Consider the following 17,990-nt stretch of genomic DNA (forward strand, 5'->3'; position numbering starts at 1 on the left):
AAAAGGGGGGGGGGGGGGGAAGAAATACACAACACACCACACAAAAGAACATGTCTATGACAAAGAGATGCGAGAAGTCTGAATACTGTGCACGTACAGTGTGACTCACTTTGAAAATTCTACATAATCAAGGAAAATAAAACGAGTTAATTCTGTGCATACATTATTTGAAGCCAAGTGAAAAGAAACTTTCAAGTCATTTTGTTACTTGTTTGCTAACTCTGGCAGTAAAGCAACAGGAATTCATTGTGTAGAAATATCTAGGTTGTCTATGATCTTATTGTGTGCTCTTATGTGACTGTTCTTTGAAACCCATTGTTTCTTGGATATGTGATTCAAAAGACAAGTTTCCAGAATCAATTTAGGACTCCAGTCTCTTATTTCATACTGAGCATTCTGGCTGGTCCTAAGCTACCTTAGGCAGCCTATGGTGTCCCAAGCCCTGGAGCGATTGTTCCCCACCAATACCCCTTCAGAAGGGTGGCATGGTTAACAAGGTAGGGTTCAGAGGCAGGTGACACCTGGGCTCAAATACTATATCTCTGCACTCTAATCCCCAGTGCCTCATCTATAAGTTGGGGGTACAGCCATGTCATGGGGTTCTTGAGAAGGATAAATAGCATGGTTGCTCAGAACATATAAGTACTAAATAAATGTCAGCAACAAATCATTATTAAATCTGTGTAATTATACTAGAGTGTGCTGACTCATACCCTGGGGGTTGGCTGGATCCAGCCTTTTCTCCCAGGGAGACATTTCTTATTTATTAATAGTGCTTCTAAAGATGTGATGGATTTCCCAAACTTCATGACTTGTTTCACATAAACACCGGGAAGGCCTACCTCAAAACAGCAAAAGAGAAACCTGTTGGAGCCTTCCTCTACAGCTGTCCTTGGGGATGGGTGGCCAGCCGCCTTAGGAGGGAGGCCGCTTTATGCTCAGGCTCTTTGAATGCTTCGACTAAATAGTTCCCCAGAGTAGAATCTGGCAGAAAAGACTTGAAAACAAATTCCACAAGAAACTGAATAGTGTTTATAGTGAGGTCCCAGTGTATATGCAAAAGAGCCGCTGCACTTGCTTAAATATATTTGACTACCTTGAACACATTTTAAAATGAGGTCTCTTTTCCCTCCTCTTCAGGGTTTCGGCCAGTCATTTGCTGTTTCTCATTCCTTCTTAGTTCTCTGTGCAGAAGGTACCAGAGACCAAAGATTTCCAGGGCAATTTTGCATTTTATAATTCCAATTAGAATGAAGTCATCAATTCATTCTATGCAGACTACAGAGCAACTGTTCCTTTGACTTGCTGGAAATTGGAGTGAAATCCTCCTATTTGTCAACTTCATCTCATCTACGTAGAGTTTTGAAGAGTTATTGGTGACAGAGTATGAAAATTTTAAGTCAAATGTAAGAAAAAAGTACCACCTGGGCTATCATAAACATTGCTTTGAAAGCATCGTTCTAAAATATGTTTAATCTCAAATAAAAATCATGAATATAGTTACTATGAATGTATGCACAGATTTTTTTCAATTATTTGTAATTTTAAAAGTGCTGAAGAGCTCCTTGTAATTGATTTAGGGAATCTCTAGATTCTGATATGTTGCAAATCTTTTAATGGCAGGAGGCATATTGCACCAATTTTGTGGGCCCTGGACTTAAACACCATAGGTGTTCAGCAAGTACTGGCATCAATCCATATGTAAGTTTAGAATATTATGTATGAAGACATAGAATTGGCACCATCAGATTAAACTAAAACACAAGGGTACTTCAAAAAGTTCATGGAAAAATGGAATTAAAAGATAATACAAATCCTTCCATGAAGTTTTGGAAATACCCTCGTATGTAAGAGGCAGGTATTGTTAATATTTGACATTAAACAACAAAAAGCATATAAGTAACCCCTCCCTTCACTCCCTCCAAACTACTATCCAGTTTCTCCCAACTCAGTCTCTTCCCCGTCTCAGAAAGGACACATGTCTAAAGTTTTCCCACTGCAGACTGCTGGGGACAACATTCTAAACTCTTTGCACTCCTGCAGTAGCCTTTCAAATTTGCTGGACCAGTGCAAGATCAAACACATGCTTCTCAAGTCTCTGTGTAAAGGAACACCAAGCCAGCCCAGATTGTGAGTGAAGTTCAATCTGCTCCCACAGGCTCTGCACTTCCTTGTCGGGGTTCGGTGCACACCTGACAGAAGAGTCAACAGTATGTTCAGCCACAACCTGTCTGGCAAGTGTTTGATGAAGTTTGCATTCAAATGAAGGTTATCTGGATTCCAATCCCTCCTGAATAGCAAAGTGACTGCGGCGCTGAATGCTCAGAGAGATGTTCTTCGACAGTGCTGGACAGAGCAGAGCTGAAAGGCGGCCTTGTGGGTGTCCCAGCCACAAAGCCCTGTTAGGAAGCACGTGTAAGCAAAGGCTGCCCTAAGAAATGATGCCTTTGACATGTTCAGACCATCTGTGTGGCTGTCTGAAATAATGGGGGGAGCAGGTAAACGCGATATTTGGGAACCAAAGACGGACGGCTACTGCTGTTGCATAATGACACATAGCTTTTTCCCTTCTCATTGCTGTCATTTGTGTCAACCCAAGAATTCATCTCTGGTGTCCTCGAAGGAATGCTATGGGGAGATTCTTCAACTCTGTTCATGACAAACCAGCAATTTGTGGGGATAAGGTGGACTGTATAACACAATGATCTGTTTTTATAGTACGTGATTGTTTTTCTTGCAGGGGCTAAGAAAACATCAGAGAACCTGCAGAGATGTCCACCGTTATCTTCAAAAGTCCCTGTGAGTCTTTCTCCGTATTTCATGATTGCTATCTTGTAATGCATAGAAAAAAACCCCCACAAAATTGTCTTTAAACCAAACCAAAATGAAAGAAAAAAGAAACATAGTAAAGGGAGACTTAAAACCAGAAAGCATACCAAAATACGTTCTGCCTTACTTTAGCTGGGTGGGAGCGACCAAATAAAATAGCCAGTGCTTTCAGCACACAGCTGGAAAACTAACACTACCCCTCAGGGCTGTTTACAGTTCTACACTTCCTCATCCCCACCCTCCTTCCAGGAATTTAGATTCCTGCTCACTGGTGATAAGTTTCCAGAGGGGCAAACTACTTTAACAGGGAACTGCTTGGGACTGGAATGAAAAATCAGCTCCGAGGACAGCATTTTAATTTTTAAAAAGTTGTCTGGGGGACACGAACTGATTAGCGGAAGGGCAGAGGAGCACAGACATCACACCAACAACAGAGAAGGCAAGCACTGCTAACTGCAGAAAGGAGGGCGTGTAGGAGGCAGGGCGTGAAGCTCAGAGTGGCAGCTATGGGTCGCTCTTGCGAGGCAGCAGGGCAGGGACACTGGCTGCTCTTGGCTCCACAGGGACAGAGCTTGCCAAGGGTCAGAAAGGTGAGGGGCTGAGTGTGCTGGCTGGAGAGAAAGTTTAGGATTGGCAGGAGAGAGAAGGTGCTTATAAATTTTCAATGAAGAACACCAAATTAGGACTTGCCATTTTGAGGATCCAAAACCCACAATCTGGATAAAACATGAAAATAAAATAAAAAGCAGGGGATGTTAGTACATTTTATTCAGATTTGTGGGTTCTGTGAATGATAAAATAGTTCATTGATCTATTACCTGTCTTATTTTAAAATCTAGAAATAAAGAGGATGATAAAAGTCTGCCATGAATCAAACAGCAATTGTGTTACCAGGTGTGTCCAATCCCTATGGACACACGGAATACTGTCTGATGAAAAGTACCAGATGGGCTATGGATAGTTCAACAAAATTTTGGTGGGATCCACAAATTTAGGCTCTGAGATTTACTTGTACCTTTCCTTTAGAAACGTCTCTTCCAATTGATTAGGAAAGAGTGTGGACTGAAACATGTCATTTCTCAACTACCCAGAGGCAGACCAGATGTAGGCCTACCTAAGTCATGGACAATTTTCATCATCCTCTTGGGATTCTAGAACACTGTGGAAACCAGGAGAATAAGGTACCTGCTATGTGGGCTGCTGACAGAGGGTCCAGGCTGTGAGAGACTACATTTGCCTCGTGGCTGTTTGCAATGAACAGGGGGTAAAGAAAGAAGAATGTTCAGTCCAGGCAAATAAAGACAAGCTACTGATGAAAATTGAACTAAAAGGGCAGCAAAGGAAAAATAAATCAAATGAAACAATCAGTACCCACGAATTAAGGAAACTGGCTTTTCTTCTGTTGAACAAGTGAAATAAATTGACATCTATATTATCGGTCATTGAAGAAATGTAATATGTGATTGTGGAGTCCACACCACGTGGACATATTTTCCCCCCAATTTTCAAGGTAGAAACACAAATGACTCTACCCTCCTCAAGGGTCTCTGTATATTTACTTATAATAAAAATAACATTCACTATGCCAAACCATGCATTTCAAAGATACTTTGCATATTGTTTTCATCTTTTAGAACATCGAAACAATATTAAAATTATTAGTAGATCAAAAATAACAATGGTAATATGAGATTGCTCTCTGCAGTGATGACACCCAAGTTAAATAAGGGCTAAAATTTGACTCGAAAAGCCAGTATTCCTTCACATTCTTAAACTAGGATCTATAGGAAACTAGTGAATGTAGGGGAAAAAAAAAATCCTGAAAAAGATAACACATTTATTGGCATAGAATGTAAGTGTTTATAACAGCAAAAAAGTACAAATAAAATCAATACTTCTAAAAACTAAGGAAAAATGGGATGAATATAATCATAAAGCTGGACAAAAAGGTAACAAAACAGAAAACAAGCTTCTAATTACACAGAGAAATCAAGGTATAGAGGGTAGCAGGGGCCAAGTTTCTCTTTCCATCTTCATTGTGTTCCAGTGATGCAGCCCCCACCACAGGCCTTGCGGGTGAGTCGGCCTGAGTTGGTGCCACTTTAGGGGCAACACAATGGCCATATCCCTTCAGGACCACCACTCAGGAGTGTCTCTGCTCAAGAGTCAACAGAACCTCCTCTCGTCTAGCCTGAGTTGGTGCCACTTTAGGGGCAACACAATGGCCATAACCCTTCAGGACCACCACTCAGGAGTGTCTCTGCTCAAGAGTCAACAGAACCTCCTCTCGTCTTATCGATTCCGTGGTCTAATAAGATGCCCCGGTTTTGTCCACTGCTGGCTGACGCACTCCTGTGAGTGGCAGCCCACTTTTTTTAGGTGGACATGGCAGTGGTGGTTTGAAGGAAGGAGCCACCAAAGGGACAAATGAGCACCATTCTAGAAATGGCCATTTGTACAAGAAAAGTAATTGTTCTCCCTGCATACCAGCCACACGTTGAGCCCTGATTCTTTTGAAACACAAAACTGCTCTTTTCCATTCTTGGGGTACATGCTGGGAGGGCACGCAGCAGGGCTGAGGAATTAGCACCAGTCTGTGTGACAGTCCTCTTTTCTACGGGGACTCCTGCTCTGCAGGAGGAGAGCCTGTGGACCCTGCAGTAGGTACAAATACTGTCGCTCCCCAGTGTTCCCTCCCATGTAGTCTGTGTGACAGTCCTCTTTTCTACGGGGACTCCTGCTCTGCAGGGGGAGAGCCTGTGGACCCTGCAGTAGGTACAAATACTGTCGCTCCCCAGTGTTCCCTCCCATGGGCTGAGTGAAAATGACCAGTGGAAAGTTACCGTTCTCTGTCTGTTTGGGGTGCTTCTTCCTGATGTGGGACTCACAGATCCCGAGGTGTCCAGATCATCAGCAGAAGACCAGGAAGACAAATCCTACGTGGGAAAACGATTCTTTTAACAACTCCACGTCCCAGAGCCATGGAGGCTCTGTAATACACAGCATATTCCCTGCGCCCCCTATTCCTATCACCCCTATACCCACACCACAAAAATTAAACCATTTCTTTGGGGAAAATGGGACCACACAACTACAAGAAGAACAGGACCTAATTCTTCTAGTGCATTGGGATTTCCTGGCTGTAAGTGTGGCCCTTCTGGAAAATATGGCTCTAGCTTTGTTACTGCTACATTTCGCCTGCAGCTTTACTGTTTCTTAGTGAACGATGTACAGGGTGGTGTCAGCTTGGGAGGTGAGAAGTCTGCCTTACAGTGGCAGGCTACTCAGACGGGTGAGAAGCCAACTCACCGGGGTCAGACACAGAAGAGAGTCAACCAGGAATCTGCCTTTTAGTCTCAGGGAAGTTGTGTTATTTCTGGCACTGCTGCTATTCAAAGTAGAATGTTTTTTTGCATGATTACAGAAGGCCAATGTGCATTTATACCATGATTTCACAACTGAATGTCTGAAATATGACCGAGCACTGCTGTACCTGCAAATACATTTCTCAAAACCAACAGAAGTACCAAGATGCAGCAGATTTAAGAAAAAAATATTTTTTAAGAAAATGAGCAGAGGATAATTTTCTATGAATTAATTGCTGTATATGTAAGGAGAATTCATGCCTTCCAGGTGTTGAGTACAAACTCATATGCAGCAACTGGTTTGCCCTATGATGGCTGTATAGCTGAAGATGTGTGAATTCTTAAACAAGTAGGGTGAAATAGAACGCCACCGTGCTGGTGGGAACAGGGTTAGTAACAATTACAAGAGATCTTCTGGATTTAACAGAATCACAAGCAGTGTCCTATTATAAAAGTTTGCAAGTCTGCTTTTTTATTTTGAGACAGGACTTGTAACAGCAGTGACTGAAAGTGGACACTCCATTCAGACAAGTACTATATTTGAGGTCTTTCTAAAATGGATGAAGATGATGCTTCTTTGGTCTCCTGAAAGAAATGCTACACAGCAACATCTGTTTAGAGCTTACCTGCTGACTGCTTGATATGTCTAATAACTTCTCCAGTTCCTTGATATGGTGACTGACCTCCTTCAAGAGAAGTTTGAGCCGATTTCCAATAACGTGGACTTTTTCTTTGGCTTCTAAACAGTCTGTGCCTTCAGCATTCACCAGTAGTTGGCAAGACATGTCTTGCAGAGAGGCTACCTTGAGTTGGGACTCCAATAGCTCATGCCTTATTTGCTATGTATATAATAAGAAATATTTTTCTAAGGATTTCGATAATTGAAGAAAGTTCCAAAAGTGTAGCATGACATCATTTTAACTTAGTGGACAATTATACCTGAGCAGCAAAATGTGGAGCTCACACACAAAAGGAAGCAGCAGCCCATGGCAGAGGAACCAGGGACCTGTGTGCTAATTCTGCCTCTGCCGAAAACATCCCATACGACTCCTGTACCTCTCTGATAGCAGTTTTCTCATTTGACCCCTGGTCCACAGCAGTATAATTGGAGGATTTAAATTGGTTAATGTATGATAGAGCTTGGACGGGTTGTCCACCCAAAACTCATGTGGAAATCTGATCCCCAGTGTGGCAGTGTTGGGAGCTGTGTTAGTCATGGGGGCAGATCCCTCATGAATAGACTAATGCTCTCCCTGGGGGTTGGGGGTAGTGAGTGAGATCTCGCGTGCTATCAGTTCCCACAAGAGCTGGTTGTTTAAAAAGACCCTGGCACCTCCTCTCTCTCTCACTTCCTCTCGTCATGTGATATGCTTGTACCCGTGGCTGCCTGCCGTTTTCTACCATGAATAGAAGCAGCCTGAGACCCGCATCAGATGCAGCTGTCCTAGAATTGTAAGCCAAATAAACCTCTATTCTTTATAAATTACCAGTCTCAGGTATTCTATTATAGCAACACAAAAAAACAGACTAATGCAATGTATGTGGAAGTGCTTAAAGTATAAAGTATTGTGCAAATGAGACATAAGATGTTCTTTTAAAAGTAAAACATTAGCATCTAAATATAGCAAAACTCAAGTATGTCTAGTATACTCTGATAGCTAGTCAAGATTTTAAAACACAAAAATGATTTTAAAAATCATTCACAACTTAATGCCAGAAGTCAAAGTCTAGTAAAAACGCGGTTGCATAGCTATTTCCTTTTGTTTTTGTTTTTGGTGGCTGGCTGGTAAGGGGAACCGAACCCTTGACCTTGTTACAGGGCTGTGCTTTAGCCAGCTGAGCTAACCAGCCAGCCCTCCTTTTGATTTCCAAGCCCTTTATGGTATTGAATTGCGGTTGCATAGCTATTTCCTTTTGTTTTTGTTTTTGGTGGCTGGCTGGTAAGGGGAACCGAACCCTTGACCTTGTTACAGGGCTGTGCTCTAGCCAGCTGAGCTAACCAGCCAGCCCTCCTTTTGATTTCCAAGCCCTTTATGGTATTGAATTAAAAGCTACCAATTCTGCAGCTTAGTTTATAAAGTGTTAAATGTTAAGACATAACATTTTAAAAATACAGAAAGCTACAAAATGCAAAACATTTTCTCCTAATGGGGCTCAAATATGCCTCCTGTCTTCTCTAAAGTCACTTAAATAAGCTGCACATTATATTGTCTAAAGATCCTTGTATAAAAATCTACACAGTAAATTTCCTTTTGAATTTAGTACTAGAAAAAAGTTTCTTGCACCTTGAGAACTGGTATGTTTTCTTTTCATCAGATAATGAAAATAAGTTAACTCATTGTTTTTCCCAGATTTCTGTCTTAGCTTTCAGAAAACTTGTTGCTAAGGTTCATGTTTAATCTGGTATATTTAATTCCTCTTAAAAAGATTTGACTGTCTCTATTTTAATAATTTTAATGCACTTTTACTCTAAGTCACCAAATATACTTTTGAGACATAGATGTAACATATAAAGTTTAAATTAAAAATGAGCGTAATTCACTAAAAAGCTGCCTTAATAAACACAAGCTAATTAAGATTAAGGATATCTAAGATTTTTACAATTGAGCAATGACTTTAGAGCCAGATTCGAAAGCTAGCTAGATGTGCTCTTCTATGCCCATGTTTGCTTCGCAAAGACTAAAAACTGTTGAGTTAAAAAAGTGTAAATTAGAGACTATAACACAAAAGGTAAAAACAAAAAATTACCATCTACATTCATTTTCTGTAAATGAAATGCAACCCTGAAAAAAATAACTGGAGGCTGCCAGAGTTCACACATCTTACCACGAGCTGTTTGTGATGGTCCTGAAGTGTGTCTGCATCAAGAGTAGAATCAATAGGGGCAATTTCATTTTTCCTTCTGTCAATGTTTTCCAGCATAAGAAGCAAACCGTGGCTCATCTCATGGAAATCCTACCAATAACATGTGGGGCATAAAATAACTGAAGATACTAAGTTTTTCTTTCCCTTACAGCTTAAATTTCCATTCTTTCCGATTGCTACCACTGGCAAACATACATTGGTTTTAAGGTCACATACACAACTCCTTTCTGAGGAAGGCGCCAGTGCTGTTGTCATGACTAGACCATGAGTTCATGTTCTTACCAAAAGCATCTGATTTATTATTTGGGAGAAAATGTAGACATAGGGAGAACTGGCATCAAAATATTTAATTTCTGAAAGAAAGGAAGTGCTAATATATTGTTGAGAAGAAAGCAACTCTGCTCCTTTCTCTTCTCTGTGTATTCAAATCTTTCCATCTTTTAAGGCCTGGGCTGAAACCTATACCCCCTTCTTTCATCCATGCATCCACTCGTTTATTTAACACACAGTTACTGAAGATCCCCTGTGTATAAGGCGCTGCACTAGGATAGGATGCAGAGGTGAGATGATAGCTTGGGAACTTGCTTTCAAGGAGCTACTACTCTTGGGGCACATATTACCCTGGAGAGCAGGCTTCGGACCCTTCAAGGGCTTCCTGTGGAGCCTAGAACATGCTCCAGATTCCTGGCCAGGACCTACAAGGCCCCGTGTGATCTGGTTCCTGACCACCTCCCCAGTTTTTCTTATCACTCCCTGCCTTGCTGACCACACTCTGGCCACACTGGTCTCTTTTCTATTCTTAGAGACACCAAGCCCTTTCCTGCTTCTGGGACTGTCCACTTCTTGTACATCCTTCATAGCAACATCCTTCCAGTGTCAGCTCAAAGATCCATAGAACTTCCCTGACCATTTTCTAAAGTGGCTTTTTTCTCAGTTACTTTTTTTTTGGGCGGATGGCCAGTTGTGGGGATATGAGCCCTTGACCTTGGTATAATAACACTGTGCTCTAACCAACCGAGCTAACAGGCCAGCCCTATCAGTTACTCTCATCATCCACATCTGGAAGCATCTTGGTTGTCTATTTACTTGCATTTTATTTATTTTCTCCTCTCCAACAAATGTAGAGACCATGCTGTATCCTGATGGCTTAGCACCATCTCTGTCACACAGTGGACACTCAGCAGATAATTATAGTATAAATATATGAGGATACTTCTGAAAGTTCGTGGAAAAATAGAACTGAAAGATAACCTTGTCATGAACCTTTTGAAGTATCCTAGCATGAATAAATATTTGTAATGCTCACTTTGATGCTTGAGAAATGTCTGCCAATGTGCCCAGTAAATACTTGTTAAATGAATGAATGAAACAAATGAATGAATCAAGGAAGAAATGGCAGGACTGAGATAAACTTGGGGAATAGTCTCAGAGGGACAGAAGATGGGGTCTCGAGGTCTGAAACCTAATCACATGTAAAAATTCTCCAGTAGCATGAGAAGTGGGGGCATAAAGTTATCTCTCATTCAAATACTGACTTTGGGGAGCAATGGCATCCCTCAAGCAACCATGCTAAATCAAATCGCAGATGCAGCTAAACTGTTAATGTTTGGCCCCACTGCCCAAAGCCCTCTCACCTGACACTGCATCAGCGCATCCTGCAGCAGACACCGCCACTCTTCCAGCAAAGAGCACACCCGGTCCCAGCGCCCATTCATCTGGGACAAGCGGTCCTGCAGGTTCCGGCTCTCCTTGCTATCGGCCTGGGTGAACTCAGGACTGCAGAGATTGATGGAGAGGATGATGGCTTTGCGGTGGTCCACAGCTTTCTGAAGCTCCTGAGAAGAGAAAGGAGAACAATCAAACAAGGACAATAACAAAAAACCACTAAAAATAAGTAGTTTAAGACTCTTGAAAATGTCTCACTCAAACAATAAGATGCATTATTTTAACTGGCCTTAAGAGGATGGCTAGGTAAGAGATGGCAGGTGCACACCACCGAAAACTATGCTGGGGTTAGAATAAACGGAATAGATGTACACTTGACAACATGGATGGATGTTAAGAAAGTATGGCATAGAACGAAAAAGTCAGAAACAGAATGATATGTGGAACACAATAGCATAAGTAATGTACACACACAAAGATCCACATTTTTCAAGAATGCACATGAACAAAAAATGCCCATTAAATATTTCAGAAAGACTGTCATGGGTTTGAGGAATGGGAATAATAAAACGGTATGGGGAAAAGGATAAATAAAGTAAACAGGAGCCTTTCAGGGAGCAACGATAACCCTGTGCAATGAACTAATTAACTCACCCCTCTGCACAGAAGTTCAACCATAACAAAAGAATACAAAAGCCTGGCTCCAGTAATTTTGAGCAGCAGGATACCCGCTTTTATTTTTTCCTAGTGTAATAGTCCCAGTTCACTACATCAATTCAAACTTGCATGCATAAGAATGAAGTGGCAAGCTTGTTAAGAAAACAGATTCCGGGGCCCTGAGCTGCAGAAGTTCTGCATTTGCAAGCATAGTGAACCACAGGCTGAAAGCACTGCTGTGTCACAGGCCACATTTTTTGTGCATTTCCAAAAAATCCAAAACTCAATCCCAAGAACTTGAGCAACATAATCGTATATTAATAGTATATCTGGTATTGTTTAAACATCCCCAGCTCAAGTTACGGTAAGGGATCCTGGAAGTCACATCTACCCAGGTTATACTTTCTTATAATTTTTTACTAGTTCCACCATTTTCCCAACTTTTCTTAATTTTTACTTCTCAATAGGTTATTAACATGCTGTAGTATAAATTCAACCACAGAGATAGCACAAGGACAGAAATATTGTGGAGAATACTGGATTATTCCACAAATGGATTCACAGAAAGCACAGGTAGGAAGGATCAGGAAGGCCTGTGGAGGAGGGTGGCTTTTTCTTGTCATGCAGTCTATTTCCCTGCCCTAATCTTGCTGAAGTCTCAGACCCTGGCCAGCATTTACTTCATCAACTTTTAAAGAAATGTGCTTATAATGCAACACTATCTTACTAGAGTCGTTTAAGGACTCTACATAAAAATGCATTTCATATTGCAGATACTGTAAATTGAATCTCCAGTGCTTTGTTCTGAGATTCATGGGGCTGGTGAGGAGGTCTTTCTATAAAGATGCAACTTTGTAGAGACTCACTTCTCTCTTTGAAAATTTAAAAGCAAAACAATACAAACGACCAAAAGCAAACCACCAAAACATCACCCCCAACTCAACAGCATATACTAAAACCATAGAAACACAAAGGCAGCACCCTTAATCCCCGCGCCCAGACAGCCTGGTGGCGACATTCTGAGCAGGAGCACATCTTGATATTCTCCACACAAAAAAAACAGGTCCTAAAGAGTTTTAAAAAGAAACTGAGCTTTCAGCTCACAGGATGCTTACAACAGTATCCACATATTAATGCATTTTAGTATCTGGGCTAAGGAGGGTATTAAAGATCTAGAGCTGGATACTATACTTATCTTGTATACTAAACTTACCCAGGCAGAACAGGCTGGTCATTACAATAGACTCATGGGCCTGAAAACAGAGCAGTTCTTCCCAAACCGTCACTTATCACAAGGCTTTGTTTTGCAGCCTGGGGTGTGGAGGCCTCATGAAGCCCTCATNCAACTCCTTTCTGAGGAAGGCACCAGTGCTGTTGTCATGACTAGACCATGAGTTCATGTTCTTACCAAAAGCATCTGATTTATTACTTGGGAGAAAATGTAGACATAGGGAGAACTGGCATCAAAATATTTAATTTCTGAAAGAAAGGAAGTGCTAATATATTGTTGAGAAGAAAGCAACTCTGCTCCTTTCTCTTCTCTGTGTATTCAAATCTTTCCATCTTTTAAGGCCTGGGCTGAAACCTATACCCCCTTCTTTCATCCATGCATCCACTCGTTTATTTAACACACAGTTACTGAAGATCCCCTGTGTATAAGGCGCTGCACTAGGATAGGATGCAGAGGTGAGATGATAGCTTGGGAACTTGCTTTCAAGGAGCTACTACTCTTGGGGCACATATTACCCTGGAGAGCAGGCTTCGGACCCTTCAAGGGCTTCCTGTGGAGCCTAGAACATGCTCCAGATTCCTGGCCAGGACCTACAAGGCCCCGTGTGATCTGGTTCCTGACCACCTCCCCAGTTTTTCTTATCACTCCCTGCCTTGCTGACCACACTCTGGCCACACTGGTCTCTTTTCTATTCTTAGAGACACCAAGCCCTTTCCTGCTTCTGGGACTGTCCACTTCTTGTACATCCTTCATAGCAACATCCTTCCAGTGTCAGCTCAAAGATCCATAGAACTTCCCTGACCATTTTCTAAAGTGGCTTTTTTCTCAGTTACTTTTTTTTTGGGCGGATGGCCAGTTGTGGGGATATGAGCCCTTGACCTTGGTATAATAACACTGTGCTCTAACCAACCGAGCTAACAGGCCAGCCCTATCAGTTACTCTCATCATCCACATCTGGAAGCATCTTGGTTGTCTATTTACTTGCATTTTATTTATTTTCTCCTCTCCAACAAATGTAGAGACCATGCTGTATCCTGATGGCTTAGCACCATCTCTGTCACACAGTGGACACTCAGCAGATAATTATAGTATAAATATATGAGGATACTTCTGAAAGTTCGTGGAAAAATAGAACTGAAAGATAACCTTGTCATGAACCTTTTGAAGTATCCTAGCATGAATAAATATTTGTAATGCTCACTTTGATGCTTGAGAAATGTCTGCCAATGTGCCCAGTAAATACTTGTTAAATGAATGAATGAAACAAATGAATGAATCAAGGAAGAAATGGCAGGACTGAGATAAACTTGGGGAATAGTCTCAGAGGGACAGAAGATGGGGTCTCGAGGTCTGAAACCTAATCACATGTAAAAATTCTCCAGTAGCATGAGAAGTGGGGGCATAAAGTTATCTCTCATTCAAATACTGACTTTGGGGAGCAATGGCATCCCTCAAGCAACCATGCTAAATCAAATCGCAGATGCAGCTAAACTGTTAATGTTTGGCCCCACTGCCCAAAGCCCTCTCACCTGACACTGCATCAGCGCATCCTGCAGCAGACACCGCCACTCTTCCAGCAAAGAGCACACCCGGTCCCAGCGCCCATTCATCTGGGACAAGCGGTCCTGCAGGTTCCGGCTCTCCTTGCTATCGGCCTGGGTGAACTCAGGACTGCAGAGATTGATGGAGAGGATGATGGCTTTGCGGTGGTCCACAGCTTTCTGAAGCTCCTGAGAAGAGAAAGGAGAACAATCAAACAAGGACAATAACAAAAAACCACTAAAAATAAGTAGTTTAAGACTCTTGAAAATGTCTCACTCAAACAATAAGATGCATTATTTTAACTGGCCTTAAGAGGATGGCTAGGTAAGAGATGGCAGGTGCACACCACCGAAAACTATGCTGGGGTTAGAATAAACGGAATAGATGTACACTTGACAACATGGATGGATGTTAAGAAAGTATGGCATAGAACGAAAAAGTCAGAAACAGAATGATATGTGGAACACAATAGCATAAGTAATGTACACACACAAAGATCCACATTTTTCAAGAATGCACATGAACAAAAAATGCCCATTAAATATTTCAGAAAGACTGTCATGGGTTTGAGGAATGGGAATAATAAAACGGTATGGGGAAAAGGATAAATAAAGTAAACAGGAGCCTTTCAGGGAGCAACGATAACCCTGTGCAATGAACTAATTAACTCACCCCTCTGCACAGAAGTTCAACCATAACAAAAGAATACAAAAGCCTGGCTCCAGTAATTTTGAGCAGCAGGATACCCGCTTTTATTTTTTCCTAGTGTAATAGTCCCAGTTCACTACATCAATTCAAACTTGCATGCATAAGAATGAAGTGGCAAGCTTGTTAAGAAAACAGATTCCGGGGCCCTGAGCTGCAGAAGTTCTGCATTTGCAAGCATAGTGAACCACAGGCTGAAAGCACTGCTGTGTCACAGGCCACATTTTTTGTGCATTTCCAAAAAATCCAAAACTCAATCCCAAGAACTTGAGCAACATAATCGTATATTAATAGTATATCTGGTATTGTTTAAACATCCCCAGCTCAAGTTACGGTAAGGGATCCTGGAAGTCACATCTACCCAGGTTATACTTTCTTATAATTTTTTACTAGTTCCACCATTTTCCCAACTTTTCTTAATTTTTACTTCTCAATAGGTTATTAACATGCTGTAGTATAAATTCAACCACAGAGATAGCACAAGGACAGAAATATTGTGGAGAATACTGGATTATTCCACAAATGGATTCACAGAAAGCACAGGTAGGAAGGATCAGGAAGGCCTGTGGAGGAGGGTGGCTTTTTCTTGTCATGCAGTCTATTTCCCTGCCCTAATCTTGCTGAAGTCTCAGACCCTGGCCAGCATTTACTTCATCAACTTTTAAAGAAATGTGCTTATAATGCAACACTATCTTACTAGAGTCGTTTAAGGACTCTACATAAAAATGCATTTCATATTGCAGATACTGTAAATTGAATCTCCAGTGCTTTGTTCTGAGATTCATGGGGCTGGTGAGGAGGTCTTTCTATAAAGATGCAACTTTGTAGAGACTCACTTCTCTCTTTGAAAATTTAAAAGCAAAACAATACAAACGACCAAAAGCAAACCACCAAAACATCACCCCCAACTCAACAGCATATACTAAAACCATAGAAACACAAAGGCAGCACCCTTAATCCCCGCGCCCAGACAGCCTGGTGGCGACATTCTGAGCAGGAGCACATCTTGATATTCTCCACACAAAAAAAACAGGTCCTAAAGAGTTTTAAAAAGAAACTGAGCTTTCAGCTCACAGGATGCTTACAACAGTATCCACATATTAATGCATTTTAGTATCTGGGCTAAGGAGGGTATTAAAGATCTAGAGCTGGATACTATACTTATCTTGTATACTAAACTTACCCAGGCCCAAATCAAATGCAATTGTCAGGTATTTTACCACAATTATCCTACAGTATGGTTTTGTTTTATTCATTATAGGAAAAATATCACTTCTGCCACTACTGTAATCAATTTCAAAAGTTTTGCTGATTTTGAGAGGGTTGAATGATTTCTTTAGGTCTCCCACAAATTCATGCAGAAACAATCTCGGAAAGGATTTCTCTCCAGCTCTAGATACGGACTTGCAGGGCCCTGGTGAAACCTACCTGTATTTTCCTTACAAAGAGGATAAATAGGTCCTAGAGGTGCCTGGATGTTGCATGAAACTTTAATCGGTCATTTCCTAAAATACCAATTTATTCAATTAAATGTGATTATTGACATGGTGGATAATTCCACACTATGGTCCAGCTTTCTGCCCTCCAAAGCCATCGTCATGACACACTCGCATTTGCGATGGCTGGGGGATGAGAGGGCATTCTTCAGTTTCGTTGGGCACCTTCCCTGCTGCCAAGTAAGAGTAAAGCAGCCAGAACTGGAGGTTTCAGCTGGACAGGCAGGACATGTGACAGCTTTCTGCTTGGCCGCCGTGGGAAAGGCAGGGGCAGCTACCTTGAGCTTTTTGATTTGGAGCTCGATGGTCTGGATGTCGGTGCTGAGCTGCAGACGCTGCAGCTGCTCCAGCTCCTCCTCCGCCTCCCCCAGCCAGGCCCAGATGTTGTTCAGGTCTGAGTTGAACTGCTGCCACTTCTGGAGGTTCTGCTTCATCCTCAGCTCCTTGCTCAGGGCCTGGGCCTGGATGAGCTCCCATCGGTCAATCACCCCTGGCAGGACACGCACAGAATAGTAAGGGTTTTTTCCTCTGCAGATGATGTTTAGGAAATGCTTTAAATGTACATTGGTGGCTCACTTCAAGTGGCAGCAGAAAACAAGGTAATGCTGCAGGGCATTTCTGCTGTTGTCATCTGGAAATCACAGTTCAATGGGTACAAGAGCTGTGTTTTTCCTATTTGCATTTCTAATGATGATAAAGTAAAAAAATATAGCTACATAGGATTTCACACTGTAAAGAGCTCTATGAAGTAATAAGCAGCATGTCTGTGCATAAAAATATTATTCAATCCTTGGCCCTTTCTACAGTGGGACTGTGAGAGCACACATACAGAACGCCTGATGACACATGTTAGACAGTGCATGAAATAAGTGCAATGTGGGGGAAAGCCACCAGACACTGTCCTCCTTCTTCTGCTGGCGCAGGAGATTATCATCACATGGAGAAGAGTACTCAGGAGAGAACAGTGCAGAAGGAAGCTAAGCACGTGGTGGAACTCAGGTGTAACAAAGTACTTTGGGATCTTCTAGACACTGTCCTCCTTCTTCTGCTGGCGCAGGAGATTATCATCACATGGAGAAGAGTACTCATGAGAGAACAGTGCAGAAGGAAGCTAAGCACGTGGTGGAACTCAGGTGTAACAAAGTACTTTGGGATCTTCCAGTTCAGTCTCTCTTGTACCAAACACCCCACCTACCAGCTGTCTGGGTTTCGGTGCTGTTCAGGTTTACGAAGCCAGGAAAGCTGGCTTCTTCCTCCCTCAGCTTGTGTTCCAGTCTCTTCACTGAGTCTATACTGCCGCTGCATTCGCCCAGCAGCTTCATCTGTGTAGACATAAAGAACAGCCCCCCATCGCCAAAGCTCTTGAGAGTGCGAGAGCTTCTGGGGAAAATACCTTTGCGTTTCCTCGACAAGAGCAGTGGTTGTGCTCGACTTTTCTGTGCCACTCTACTAAAAACAAGCAAAGTTCAAAAACATGCTTTGTAAACAGGTGACACATTGCCATATACAAAAAGCAATGCTTTAAAGGTACACTATACATATATCATTTTGCATGAGAAGACCTCAAAATTTCTTTTAAGTTCATAAATCAAAACAGATTAAACTAATCTGGGGTTTAAAACTCAGGGCTGTCAG

At 41.9% G+C, this 17,990-nt stretch overlaps 1 protein-coding gene across 4 annotated transcripts in view; it reads right to left on the reverse strand.

Annotated features, from left to right (window-relative positions):
* The window catches only part of LOC103596914 (nesprin-1), a 168,877-nt gene that overhangs the window by 5,783 nt on the left and 145,104 nt on the right, over positions 1–17,990 (reverse strand). For all 4 annotated transcript variants that reach the window (XM_008580689.1, XM_008580690.1, XM_008580688.1 and 1 more), the window contains 6 exons: positions 17,551–17,677; positions 16,634–16,845; positions 14,142–14,342; positions 9,021–9,149; positions 6,821–7,033; positions 5,673–5,765 (listed from right to left, as the gene is read on the reverse strand). In XM_008580689.1, coding sequence (XP_008578911.1) covers positions 5,673–5,765; positions 6,821–7,033; positions 9,021–9,149; positions 14,142–14,342; positions 16,634–16,845; positions 17,551–17,677 — 975 coding nt within the window. The remainder of the gene's footprint in view (positions 1–5,672; positions 5,766–6,820; positions 7,034–9,020; positions 9,150–14,141; positions 14,343–16,633; positions 16,846–17,550; positions 17,678–17,990) is intronic.

Source organism: Galeopterus variegatus, unplaced genomic scaffold (genome assembly GCF_000696425.1).
Source record: "Galeopterus variegatus unplaced genomic scaffold, G_variegatus-3.0.2 Scaffold2146, whole genome shotgun sequence".
NCBI lineage: Eukaryota > Metazoa > Chordata > Mammalia > Dermoptera > Cynocephalidae > Galeopterus > Galeopterus variegatus.